The 13,123-nt window shown below is 39.0% G+C and overlaps 2 protein-coding genes and 1 long non-coding RNA gene across 3 annotated transcripts; 2 read left to right on the top strand and 1 right to left on the bottom strand.

Moving 5' to 3' along the window:
• The first annotated feature begins 478 nt into the window (after nucleotides 1-478).
• On the top strand, nucleotides 479-1,135 carry LOC119075002. Its single transcript, XR_005087285.1, has 3 exons — nucleotides 479-705; nucleotides 763-951; nucleotides 1,028-1,135. It is a non-coding gene; the product is annotated as an uncharacterized LOC119075002 (long non-coding RNA).
• A 3,015-nt stretch (nucleotides 1,136-4,150) lies between these two features.
• LOC119075013 lies at nucleotides 4,151-8,816 on the top strand. The gene is made up of 4 exons (XM_037181421.1): nucleotides 4,151-5,880; nucleotides 5,938-6,105; nucleotides 6,173-7,015; nucleotides 7,127-8,816. The coding sequence occupies exons 1-4, from the start codon at nucleotides 4,858-4,860 to the stop codon at nucleotides 8,471-8,473; spliced, it is 3,381 nt and encodes a 1,126-aa protein (XP_037037316.1). The 5' UTR covers nucleotides 4,151-4,857; the 3' UTR covers nucleotides 8,474-8,816.
• Nucleotides 8,817-9,073: 257 nt separating this feature from the next.
• On the bottom strand, nucleotides 9,074-12,312 carry LOC119075014 (probable leucine--tRNA ligase, mitochondrial). The gene is made up of 8 exons (XM_037181422.1): nucleotides 12,020-12,312; nucleotides 11,722-11,934; nucleotides 11,415-11,657; nucleotides 10,086-11,358; nucleotides 9,983-10,024; nucleotides 9,680-9,921; nucleotides 9,381-9,617; nucleotides 9,074-9,325 (listed from the first exon to the last, which is right to left on the bottom strand). The coding sequence occupies exons 1-8, from the start codon at nucleotides 12,119-12,121 to the stop codon at nucleotides 9,098-9,100; spliced, it is 2,580 nt and encodes an 859-aa protein (XP_037037317.1). The 5' UTR covers nucleotides 12,122-12,312; the 3' UTR covers nucleotides 9,074-9,097.
• Between the last annotated feature and the right edge of the window lie 811 nt (nucleotides 12,313-13,123).

The raw sequence follows: 13,123 nt of genomic DNA on the forward strand, positions 1-13,123 counted from the left end.
AAATGGTGAAACTTATTGATATGTTGTTTTGTAGATAAAAACGGTTATTCACGCCACGCACGGATGAAAAATTATGTTTTTACGTCGAGGAGAAATAGGAAATTCCAACTCGAGTGAATCGAGGCCCTCGCAAACTGTCGCTCTTGTTGGACCTTCCTAACAAATAACCATTCCAGCATAATAAAACATTTTTGAAAATAATGGGAAAAGTAGGTCTAACTGAACACCGATATACATTAGCAATACTAAATGGTTTGTATTTGGTAAGAAAATTCCACAATAAGTCAATCTCCTTTAGAACTGTTCCCATTCTGTCTTAAACATTACAGGCCTTTGCAATACCACTTATGTTTCTCATCATATTTCGACAACTTTATATGATTCCCTTTATTGTCTGTAGTTTGTGTACATTACTGGGCTTGTCAGGTTGTTGCATATTGTACCTTCAGGATGAAAAACTAATGAATTTGGTAAGCAGTTCATGCGCATAAAATTCTTTTGATAAACGGTCCAAATTTTCATGTTCCCTCACAGTACAGGAAAACATTAATTGGAGTTGTTGTGCTGCAAATTATCGCATTTCTTTCCACATTACTAATTTTAATATTTCGATCGTACATTGCTGAAATGTTTTTGGAACATTTAATGAACGGTTATTACATTCATCCGTCTATTAAAGATACCATGGACACAGTGCAACTAAATGTTAGTTTTAATAATTTCAAAATTTCAAGTTAAAACTAAACCAAAAACTAATTTCAGTTCGAGTGCTGTGGAATTAACAGCTACAAGGATTGGTCCAGTTCGTTACCGGTTTCGTGTTGCGGTTCATCAGTTTCAATTTGTAACACAGCAACGAAATTTCTCGGCTGTAAAGAGAATCTGAGTATGTTCATGCTGTTAATTTGTTTGGCATTTCTATTCGTATCCACTGGGAACATCATCTTACATGTACGGTTGAATTCACCCGTAGACATGAAATGAACTTTTCTATTTTATTTTCGAGTTGCTGTTTTTCTTGTTTCAGGCATATTGCATCCATTGTGCATTTAAATTAAGCGAAGAGTACAAGAGGGTGATGATGGATGGATTTTGATTTTCTTTTTTTGTTGTATAAATTCGGATGAAAACAGAGGGAGGTCATTACCACCTTATATAATAGTTGAATTTATGTTGGGTCATTTGTTTCATTTTAAATTCATGTATTCACGCCGTAAGTGTGCCTAAAATTTGAATTTTAAGTGAACGATTCGATGAAAAAGTGAACCGAAAAATACATTTCAACGCTTCATTGTATGAAAATGACGCTACGGTAGAAAGACCTCTGCACTTTCCATTTTGAATTTCGACCGCACTTACGGCGTGAATTTCTGGAAAGATAGCAAAAATATTATTGTAAATTTTAAGATCTGTAACAACGGTTTTGAGTCGTTTACGTTTGAGATCTAGAAAGGCCCTAACGAGGACAGGTCTATTGTATAACAGTTAAAAACCCACAAAAGATTAAAAAGTGACGTAAGTCCCTGTCTTTCTATCAATACTTTCCTGAATATTAATATTTTTTTATTAACAGTACCTTCCTCAATAGTGCTGAGTTGATTGCTCAGTGAAATCGGATTAATTTTTTTTAATGATAATTTGGGCCACTGTTTCGATCTTAGAGAAAATTTAAATACGTCTTTTGACGTTTTGCAGTTCAAAAATACCATTTTTCATCAGGCCATGGTGACAGTGGTACTCCTACTCTATACAATGCTCTAAAAACACTATACCGATTTGCACACGAACAAATCTAGCGAATCATAGTTGAAATAAAGTTTCAACTCATCATCAAACTTGATAACTCGTGGCCAGTCAATAGTTTCTTTACGGAAAGCCACCACTTGGGCGAACCAAAGCAAAGTTTGCACTTATGTTTGAACGTGAACAAATGAAAAAGCTTTCATTTACGTTCAAACATATGTGCAAACTTTGCTTTAATTTGGGGCCATTTGCTGTTCCTCAGTCTCCAACAAAAAAAATGTTGAAATTTATTCTTGTAATTGATTGAAAAATATATTTTTTGTTTAAAGGCCTGTGACCACGGCCGGCGGTTCATTCTAGAAACATCAATTAAGGGACCTAAAACACTGTATAAAAAGAAATCAAATGAACACTGACATAAATTGAATTAATTTTGCTCAACGGTTTGTTTCAGGTGAATTGATCTTATTCAAATCGAATTTTCAACTTGTCTGGCAATGGCCTTTCGACAAAAACTTTAATTTTTTAATTTGAATTACATTCTTTATTTGACATGACACTCATAGCTTCATTTTGACTCTACGAATTATGGCGGCCTAGATTATTTGGTAGAAAATAGGCCTACCCTATCTAATGTTTTCTGTATGGAATAATGTAATAATACGACACAGGGACTCAAAGGGCACAAACGTATCTTTATTTAAAAAATAAAATTATTTGGTTATCTTAACAGGAAGATGCTTTTAATAGTATCATGTGGAATATGCTCGTAAGGTAAACCAACTTTTCCTAACTAGTGTTAGAATATCGTTTAATTCGTCGCGTATTCTCGATTTATTGCCAAACTTATGCTCAATGGCTATTTTGATAACTAGTCAGTTGCTAACACAATTTCATCTACTATTATGTCAGAGTCATCATAAATTAACTCTAATCAAAACCTAAAACAAATTTAATCAAAAGATTCATTTCATGTAAAAATACATTTTACTAGACATACGCGATAACTACGTTACCGATAGAATCCGTGCGTAAATATTAGATTTATATTAACTAATATGTGTAACATCCACAAAAATATGTAGCATTACTACAACGGATCAGTCAATTTACTCCATTTAGACACTGAGCCAATCTATGAGTATTTTGACATTACAGTAGATGAGGAATTTTTATGCAATTCAGTGATGATATTTGTAACTTACGCGCCTGTGTGCAGCGTCGTATGAACGTATTTTATCGCAATAGTCTGATAAATGATTTGCAAGGGTTTTATCGCACTAGTGCGGTAAAGGCCACGAGTTACTGAAGTCACACTAAGATTATCTTCGGTATTTATTAGGGTGGGTCGTATTTTCATTTTGCTTTTATTTTAAAAGGCCTGGCCCCAGGCTGTACTTAGAATTGACCAAGGAATCCGAAACACAAAAAAAAATTCAAAAATTAATTTTTCCCCTGCCTCTAGGCTGATTTTGATTTTCGGGGTAGTAACATGAAATTGCACACATTGTTGACTGATATCTCGGGCTATTGGTAACAGACGGCATTACTACTAACTGTAGTTAATAGCTGAGGAGTCCAGCTATGAAATACCATAACAACGTTGTTGACCTTCGCCTTCACTCGGACAGAGTAACTCTGTCAGTGTTCACAACTAAGACTTTTCGACCAAAAATTTCAACTTTATTTGCAAATAAAATCGACAAATCATACGAAAATATGTCGTGTAAGGTATGTCTGAACAGATAATCTGATAGAGAATCCATTGCAGAGAAGTTTTTTGAAAACGAGTTTAAAAAACTCACAGAAGCTCTGTTTTTGAAGCCCAATGTTGGCAATTTTTTGTTAGAATAAACATGTCTAGTGCGATAATATATCTCCATACAATACTCTCTCTAGCCTCGTCTCTAGCAAACAAACTACTTTTATTAAGGTGGTGAAAATGTCAAGTAGCCTTTGGAACATAGCCTATTTTAAGGGAATTAATTCCCTAAATTCCTCAATTTTTTGACTTGTTTCTTCCAAGGCCACATATTGAACAACTTCTGGATTTTTTAGCTGTTTTCGACCATGTGTATTACACATTGTGTAAGCCATTCGAACAATTTTGAATGATCTTTCCTAAGATTCACGAACAAATAAAATTTGTGAATTTTCGGGAATTTTAATTCACTAAAATACGCCCTGCTTCGGAATTTACATGTAAATTACATCTGAGTCAGTCAAAATGTAGAATATTTTGTAGAATACAAAGAAATACGTTTTCAATTTGCCACAGAGAGCTAAGACTTTGTTTGCTATAGAGAGCAAAAGATTCCGGAACTCGCTTCCGGCTGGAATGCGTTCAAAAAATAATTATAAAGCAAACAATGTTGCTAAAGAAGAACAACGCGCCAATATTCAAAATATGTAGTAAAATGTTCCACGAGGTTTTTCGTGGAAAAACCACTAGAGTGGAATGCGAGTTGTTGATAATTTTGTTGGAACAAAACCCCATCACAACCAATTACCTATTCACCTAACCTCAATAAACAAACTGGTAAATATGAAATGTAATGGGAACCTAACAACCGAACGACCTGACAAGAAATGTAAGCAACTTTTCTGTTTAGATGTACACAGTTATACATATACATACAACGTAAACCTATACCACTAAATGAATACATTTTCCACCTTGGAGTTATTTATTCAGTTTTTATGCATTTTCAACTGAGCTCATACATAACAGAGTTTCATTCCACAACACAAAATTTTCATAAAACAACGAAAGTGTAATTGTTTAGTACGAAATAGTTGAGGAGATGTTTATTCAGATAATTATGTAAATTGAAAAGACAAATTTATACATTCGAACGGAAACAGTGAAGTTTTGAGTGGAGAATTTGCATTAATTTGGTGTGCATTAGAAAAATATATATGAGAAGTCTGTGTGTGGATGAAATTATATAGAGCAACGTTGAGCTGTTAAAAGCAAATAAAAGAAACGGAACAGTCATTGTGGACTTTGATGAGAAAGTGTATTTTCAAAGGGTGGAGCCATGGAATGTCGATTTCTCCCGTATATTGCCATTTTGATATGACGAATTTCACAGCGAAAATTTTATTTATTGGATGCACCGTCAAATGCCGATAATAAAGAGTCGAGGCAAATCGGCACATCCAGGCAATGGTGTTGTTGGTAATCAATCATTACTCAAAATCGAATCGGTCGTGCCAGCTGCTAGTCGCAATCCAAACAAATCGATATATCGTTCGTACAGTACGCTCAGTTCGGGGTACTTTAAAAAGATAAACGAAACCAAAGCTGAACATGATCAACGAAAGTCTAATGCGAGCAATGCTCAAAATGGATTCTGGCGAATTCAGCGAAGTTCTAAGGAAAAGGAGAAATTACCCGACCGAATTAATCTGGATCGGAGGGGCCTCACATCGTTGCCGGTCATAGAAGACGAGCCGAATTTGCGTCTTCTATCGCTGCAACATAATTTGATAAACATTTTCCACGTTCCCGACTCGCATCGACCCGAAAAAGTGTGTGTGGAAAACAAAGATGGAACGAACATTTCGTCAACTGAACCAAAAGTTAAAAGACTCGAACAAATCAAAGCTTCGCCAACAACGATTAGTACAAAAAAGCCAAAAAAATTCATTCAAAAAACATCGTCAACGCGAAACGCCTGTCTCAATGGTAACGTAGTTAACAAGCCCATCTCGAACGGTCATCCGCCACCTGCTCATCAAAATCAAATCATTAAGAGTTCATTTATACAAAAATCGGTTTTCCTGCATGCCAAGGAGAGATACGTTCTGAAGAAGTCGAACAGCTTCATCAACAATTATTCGCAACATTTGGCCGCAACCAAGGCTCATCTTGGTCGATTAATGCAAGCACGTTTAAATCAGTCCAGCAGTGATTCGGCACAGGAGGTCGATAAATTGAGTAACAATAACAGCGGCGTTGAAAGTCTAGTCGTTAAAAACGAGACGCAAATCAACTTTGCGGAGAGCTTACAGAACCTGGTCTTTTTGGATTTGTACGATAATCAAATCGATAAGATATCCTCTCTGGATGGATTGAAAAGTTTGACGGTCTTACTTCTCGGAAAGAATCGAATCAACGACATAACTGGAATTGTATTGATTGCCACTCATCTATCGCGGTCACTTTTCACTTTACAAATCTTTTTTCAGGTATCGGTGAAAAGCACCTTGAGAGTCTTGGACCTGCATGGTAACAAGATCAGCAACATAACACAAAAGATATCTCACTTACAAGAGCTGAAATCTCTGAATCTGGCTGGAAATAGTCTGAAGGCAATACATACCGATGACTTCAAAGGACTATTCAATTTGCGTGAGGTATAACCACCCATTGTGTATACAGCGACGTTCGTTTACTGATGAGCATTTCATTGCCTCTTTTCAGCTGAACTTAAAGCGAAATAAAATCAAGAAAATCAACGGTTTCGACGACTTACGCAATTTAGAACGACTGTGGCTGTGCCACAATGATTTACAAAAGGTTGAAGATATGTCCAGCATAGCGAAAGCGATCAATTTGAAAGAAGTGACCATCGAAAATAATCCGGTCTCGTTGGGTGGAGATTGTGTGTCGTTTTTAGTCAGCTACTTGCCCACATTGATATCACTGAGTCAAATGCAAGTGACCGAACAGGTGCGTCGGGCTGCTATGGCATGGAGAAAGAGTAAAGAGACGTCGGACGCCAAATACTCCCATCTGACCAATGATGTGCATCACACAATACGGCGCGAAGAAGTGATTTCAAATGCTCGTACCAATTGGGAATTGCTACGGACCCAGCAACACATGGGCAACAAAAGTTCCTCTTTTATACAGAAAACCATTAAAAATACGTCGCAGCAATTGCAAGTTCCTGTGTCCGATATTGAAGGAGACATTTATAGCAACTGTTCGACGGAAACAAGCGCAGAGAAGAAGTTTGTTCGCCAAAAGAGTTTCATGAGTCGAGCCAATAAGGCGAGAAAAATTCCCAATATGAAGCGTTCATGTTCGCAGGATAATTTCTCCAATCCAGTCAAAGTGAATGAGACGCAAGAAGATTTCTTCCGGCTGCCGCCAATTCTAGCACCATTCTTGGATCAAACCTGTGGATCAGGGCGAAAAGATGCAAATTCGTCCTGTTCAAGCTTAGGACCAAACGTTGATTCGTCGTCGAGTTGTGTAAGCAGTGCCGATGAAGACGATGAGAAGAAGAAACCTGAAACCGTTGAGGAAACTTCCAATGAAGTGAGTACAAAGTACACTTTGAACTTCCTAGATTGAAGGTCTGGAATGTTTCTGCTTCGTTTGATATTACACACACCACGCCCACTAACCTTCCCTCTTATCATTTTTTAGCCTATCGACTCAGTTCCTATTGCTGAAACTATAATCAAAGAAGTTGACGAGGTGAAAGAAGTCATTACTAACACCAGCAGTGTTCCTAAATTGAACTTACCTTGCGAAGTGGCAGCCGTTGAGACGATCAGCAATCAACTAATGGAACCATTAGTCACATTACAAGAAGAGAACAACAATTCGTTTCTACAAGTACCTTCCGAAGTCCTTCAAGAAGAGTCTAATCTTAAAAGACCCGAGCCTGCCATTGCTACCACTCAAAAGTCTCCTCCTGCCGATGAAGACTCTCAATCAGATAAAACATCCAATCTGTCGTCGAATTCGCAGAAAACCATTTCCGATGGATCGATGCTCACAAATTGCTCGGCCGACGACAGCAGATCCAAATCGAAAAGTGCTAATACAAACCGAAAAAACGCCAATCCACTGATACGTTCACACACGGCAAAGACTGTCTCATCGACACCATCGAATCAGCCAATAATGCCAAAACCGTTGAAGCAGCCAGTTACCGAACGTGAACGAGAACAAGGTGGCGATTATCTCATCGAAATTTGTGGACGATATCTGAATGTTTACGGAGCTGGTGCTATAAAATTCATCGACAGACAATGGAACGTTCAAAAGGCTAACGATGTGCACACCTTCAAGTTCAGTTACGTCAATTTCAACAGCATCGCAACGATCCTAAACAAAATCAAGGCTCGCTTTCCCAATGTCGAAAATTTTGTGTTCCGCGAAACGAACATCACGAATCTGGGTCAGTTGAATGCATTGAGCGAACTGCAAGGCATTTCATCGCTGATCATCGATCCGGAAGGCAATGTTATTTGCACGAAAAATTGGAGACTGTACGCAATCTATCGACTGTCTCATTGGGGCATTAAAACAATAAACGGCGAAGATGTCACACCGGAGGAGATTGAAGAAGCGCAAATCGCATACGCAGGACTCTCCGACTTAGTGCTGTGGTCACTACCGGATTCACTACTGGAACCGTTACTGGCCAGATTGCGATTAGACGAAAATTTCTCGGCAAGTAAATTGACGCCAAAGCAATGGTTAATGGATGCTGATCAGTCGCTCAAGGCGGTTGTGGGAAAAGAAGCGTTGCAATGCCAAAAACTAATGGCCGCATCGGACGAGAGTGCCGTACGGCAAAAGGGACGACAGTATTTTGCCACAATGATGGAAAACACATGCAATGCTGTCGATAAACTGCAGAAACTGGAAGCGTTATGGCCGAATATGTTGGTCGAAATGGTTACGAATACATTATTAGATTATGCACAAGTTGACGTTTATGTTAAGAATTTGATGACTGAACTGATGAAAGGACCACCCTAGGCTTAATAGAAGTTTTTACGAATTTTTGTTGGAAGTCGTTCGTTCGCTTTGTTTTTTTAAAACAAAGATAAAAAATGTCCGGACACAGTCCCGGCCTGGTCATACTGGAGATTCGGGCGATTGCCGATGGGCCTTTTGGATTTTTGTACGAAAATTTGTAATTTTTGGGATTTTTACAAATGAGTTGTATGTGCCAGGCCGGCCCTGTCAGGACATTTGGACAGCTTTGACTAAATTGTTTGTTTTTTCAATCGATCATTGCAACTGACGACCAATTTATTGTTATTGTTTTACATGCAAATTTAGAAAATATTTAAATGTTGTTACCGAAGCGATTAAAGCACTACACTATGACCTGAGCGTTTCTCGTAACATGATTCATTGTAACAGAGAAGGGACATCAATACTTTGTCAAATATCATGAAAACTTACCGGAAATCGGTGAAATTGCAGACCTTCGAAACCTTAGAACTTTCATCAGAAACTTTGATATTGCGATTATCATCATCTACATCCAACCACGCTCGATACAGTGGCATTCACATTGTTCCAGCTCCTTTAGTTAACGACCTTCACTGATTAAATGGTTACTACAGTCCATACGGTTCAACAACTACATTTATTCTACTGCTGTTCCACAGCCTTTTTCACGTTTTTCGGCGGAGGTGTAAACATATTCAAATGACCGTGACAGTGCCTATAGTAAATATAACTCGAACGCTCCATCATCAAATATTTCTTGAATTTTTGAATTTCTGGCATTTCCAATGCATACTGCAGTGCTGCGGCAAGATCGATTTTTGCAAATTCATCGGACGTAAATTTCAGTACACCTTTCGGAGATCCATTCACCTGCAACGACGAGGAATTCAGAAGCTCATTCACACAATGTCTAACACAAACTCACCTTCACTGTCAAGTCCAACGTATAGTGAGGATCGATTTTCGGCCACGATTGCTCTAACACGTCCGAGTCCCAGTCGATGCCGATATCGGGACATTTGTTGATCCGATTCGGTACTCGCAAAAATAGTGACCACAATTCGGATGCAAAGTGTGGAGCCATTGGAGCAAGCATTACAATGAGAGAAGCCAATGCTCGTTGGTATTGACCGCTGTACTTGATTATTTCCTTGGGAGTACCCTGTGCAATGTATGATTCATTGTTCCAACTGAAATTTTCATCTTTTTTTGACAATTTCGTACCCGAATCGCTCTTGTCAGACTTTGCATTTTAGTAACTGCCACGCTGAGTTGATGTGAATATTTGTAGTTGAAGGTGGTGCCTGCAACGAAATGGTTCCTTGACGCTAGTAGTTTTGCCTCATTTTCGAGGAAGAAAGCTGCACTCGTATCTACTTTGCTGATGCTGTCACTGGCACGAATTTTATGAAACTCAAACAGTGTCAGCCAAATACGCCGTTGCCAATTCAGAATGCCGGGGAACGCTAAAAATTTTCCATTTTCATTTGACAATTAGGCAACGCAGCCAATTTGCATATCACTTACTTGCCGGCGACCAATTCCTTTGGCTCGTGGGTGCAACATCACCTAAAATTACCAAAAATATCGTTACATCACCAGTCAACAATGAAATCAAAACTTTACTCACCAAGCATAATCAAACGCACCGAATCGATACTATGTTCTGCGACAGCGTCCCCCGGATCAACACCATTCAATTTTGATTTTGACATTTTCTCCCATTGCATATCCACCGCTGCGCCCGTGCTTGCTTCTACGGCCTTGTTTCTGTTTTCATCGATTTTCACTGCAGACTCTTTCAAGTATTGGCCCGTACTTCTGACGCGATATGATTGTCCCATTACCATTCCCTGCACCAATAAACGCTTAAACGGTTCCTCCTCCGGAACAAGCCCGATACTGTGCATGAAATGATTTATGAATCGAGCGTAGTACAGATGCAGCAGAGCGTGCTCCTTTCCACCGATGTATAAATCGACAGGCATGGTTCTGGCCAAAGATTCACCGAAAATCTTTGAGTCATTATTGGGATCAAGGTAGCGCAGGAAATACCATGAACTGTCCACAAATGTATCCATCGTATCGGATTCGCGTCGAGCTTCAGGACTCTTACATTTAGGACATGCAGTCGTCATCTGATCAGCATCTGTATTCGTTGAGTGAAGAACTGGCAGATCGGATTCGTCAACTGGAACTGCACCGCAATTCGGGCAGTGTACTATTGGTATTGGTGTTCCCCAACGTCGTTGACGGGAAATCGACCAATCTTTCAAATGTGAACTGCATGCGTATCCACCAACGTTCGATTCTTGCGCTTTCGACAGAATTTTTTGCCTTTGTCGATCTAGGTTTTTGGTAACGCTATCGCTGGGAAGTGGTATCTTATATCTGACGGCAAACTCCTTATCGAATTCGCTTATTGTTGGTAGTCCAAGGTATGTGTCGCATTTCGATGGAAATTCCACATCGTTTGACACAATGACCGGGATCGTTTTCCCGTTGAACGGATTCTTTACACGAAAATTTAACAATCCATCCGATACTTTGTCTACGTTCAGTAAGTGGTCCCTACTGATTGCAACAAATGCCGCACTTTCAAAGTGTTCTGGCGTTTTAGTCCAAATATTCAGCATGCTTCCACTGTCGGTGGTCAAATCAAATGCGAATCCGTCACATTCACCTATCCAATGCTTCTGTACCTTAAGAATGTCTCTCCAATCATCGTAAGAACGAGTTTCGAGTTTATCGTACAACGACTTTGAGAATTTGGTCGTTTTGATGAACCACTGTCGTAGCAATTTCTTTTCCACTTTAGCTCCGGATCGCCACGAATTTCCATATTCGTCGACTTGTTCATTAGCGAGGACCGTTTTGTCAACTGGATCCCAATTGACCGAAGCCTGGTGGGCATGGAAATATTACAAAAATTGGCAACAGCTTTTCGACAAACAAAAACCTCTTTCTGATAGGCTAGTCCAGCGTTAAATAACTGAAGAAACAACCATTGGGTCCACTTATAGTATGCCGGATCACAGGTAGCCAATTCCCTATCCCAATCAAACGAACAACCCAAATTGGACAGCTGATCCCTCATTTGTGTAATGTTTTGTTTCGTCCACACATCGGCTGCAATATTCCGTTGAATAGCTGCATTCTCAGCCGGTAATCCGAACGCGTCCCAACCCATCGGATGAAGAACCTTGAATGAGAACACGTTCCACCGTCGGTACAATATAATTAAGGAAAGCCAAACCGGTTCATACATTTTTGCCGTTCATTTGGTAAAATCGTGCCATTGCATCGCTGATGGTATACACACGTACATGTCCCATATGAAGGTTTCCGGATGGATACGGGAACATTGACAGTACATAGAATTTACCGTCGACATTCGAGGGATCGAATTTAGTTTTCTCCAATTTATGTCGCCAGTGCTTCTCGATGTTATGTTTTAATTCAGAAGTGAGCTCGTCGTGCTGGTGGGGATACACAATTATTCGTTTCAATTGCATCATTTCATGTTGTTTTCAGGTTAAGACAATTCATTCAAGGAAAAAGTACCTCAAAGCCGGTAAGTCCAAGCGATGCATTACGAGTAATTAAATGAAAACTGGTCTTTCGGGATTTTATGCAGCTAAATTTGTTGAGAAACTTTAAGGTCATCCTTCAAAAACTGTTACATTAACTTTATATTCATTCGATCTAAAAAGCAAAACAGAACGTCTCTGACATTTCAACTCAAAACCAAAACATATAAAATTCACAATGGTGTTCACCGGCGGCAGTACTAGACCAATATCACTTGTTTAGGAAAAGTTCTGCAAACGAGAATCGAATATTCAATCAGTTCTTGACGTTCTTGATGAAGGTATGTATGAGATATGAGAGTAACAAGTGTTCACTAAGGGTGAGCTTTTTTGAAAACGTCAAATGTTTAAAAAAAAATGAAAATTGGCTCATGATGCCATTCCACCCAAACTCCAACAAAATACATTAGATTAGATTAGAGTTCCTGCTTCTTCAAGAGGCCCAGTAATCGAAAACACAGATCAAAGATCCTTTGAAGCCTTGCTTTCTCCATCAAGGGAATTTCCCGGTTTCCGATAAGACTTCACACCTTGGAGTGTTGGAGTCCACAATACCTGAAAAGAAAGTAAAAAGCCGTTTTTTATGCCAAATACTGCGAAAGTTTGTATTTTCGGTCCTCAAATGGTGACCGAAAGTAAAAAAATTCAGGCCTTGGGCCGAAAGTAAATGTCACTGTCATCATTTTACTTTCGCCCCGTGGGCTTGCGTATTTGCGGGCCGAAAGTAAATGTCACTGTCATCATTTTACTTTCGGTCCTCATATGGCTCGAAAACACATGTTCACTTGATTGAAAGTACGCATTGAGTGTAGTGTTGTGTTGACGATAGCCAAATGTTTTGTGAGCAAGTGAATGTATGTTTACAGTAATTTCATTTGTTAAATTGTTTTTATTTTTATACCAGGGGGCTGCCACCCCCTGGACCCCCGCGCTTTTCGGTTTTTTGGTGTTTCTACAGCAAATTTTGTTGATAACTCAACAGTTTAATTAAAATTATGTTTTGTTTCGGACCGAAAATACAAATCTTCCGCAGTATTTGGCATAAAAAATAGTATGCATCACTCGGGGCAAAAGTAAA

Source organism: Bradysia coprophila, unplaced genomic scaffold (genome assembly GCF_014529535.1).
Source record: "Bradysia coprophila strain Holo2 unplaced genomic scaffold, BU_Bcop_v1 contig_151, whole genome shotgun sequence".
Lineage (NCBI taxonomy): Eukaryota > Metazoa > Arthropoda > Insecta > Diptera > Sciaridae > Bradysia > Bradysia coprophila.

Coding starts and splice junctions, on each gene's coding strand:
- LOC119075013 (XM_037181421.1), top strand. CDS start 4,858: ATGCACCGTCAAATGCCGATAATAAAGAGTCGAGGCAAATCGGCACAT. Junction 5,881..5,937: donor TCAACGACATAACTGGAATT/GTATTGATTGCC, acceptor ATCTTTTTTCAG/GTATCGGTGAAAAGCACCTT. Junction 7,016..7,126: donor TTGAGGAAACTTCCAATGAA/GTGAGTACAAAG, acceptor ATCATTTTTTAG/CCTATCGACTCAGTTCCTAT.
- LOC119075014 (XM_037181422.1), bottom strand. CDS start 12,121: ATGACCTTAAAGTTTCTCAACAAATTTAGCTGCATAAAATCCCGAAAG. Junction 11,359..11,414: donor GACTAGCCTATCAGAAAGAG/GTTTTTGTTTGT, acceptor CATGCCCACCAG/GCTTCGGTCAATTGGGATCC. Junction 10,025..10,085: donor GGTGCGTTTGATTATGCTTG/GTGAGTAAAGTT, acceptor TGGTAATTTTAG/GTGATGTTGCACCCACGAGC.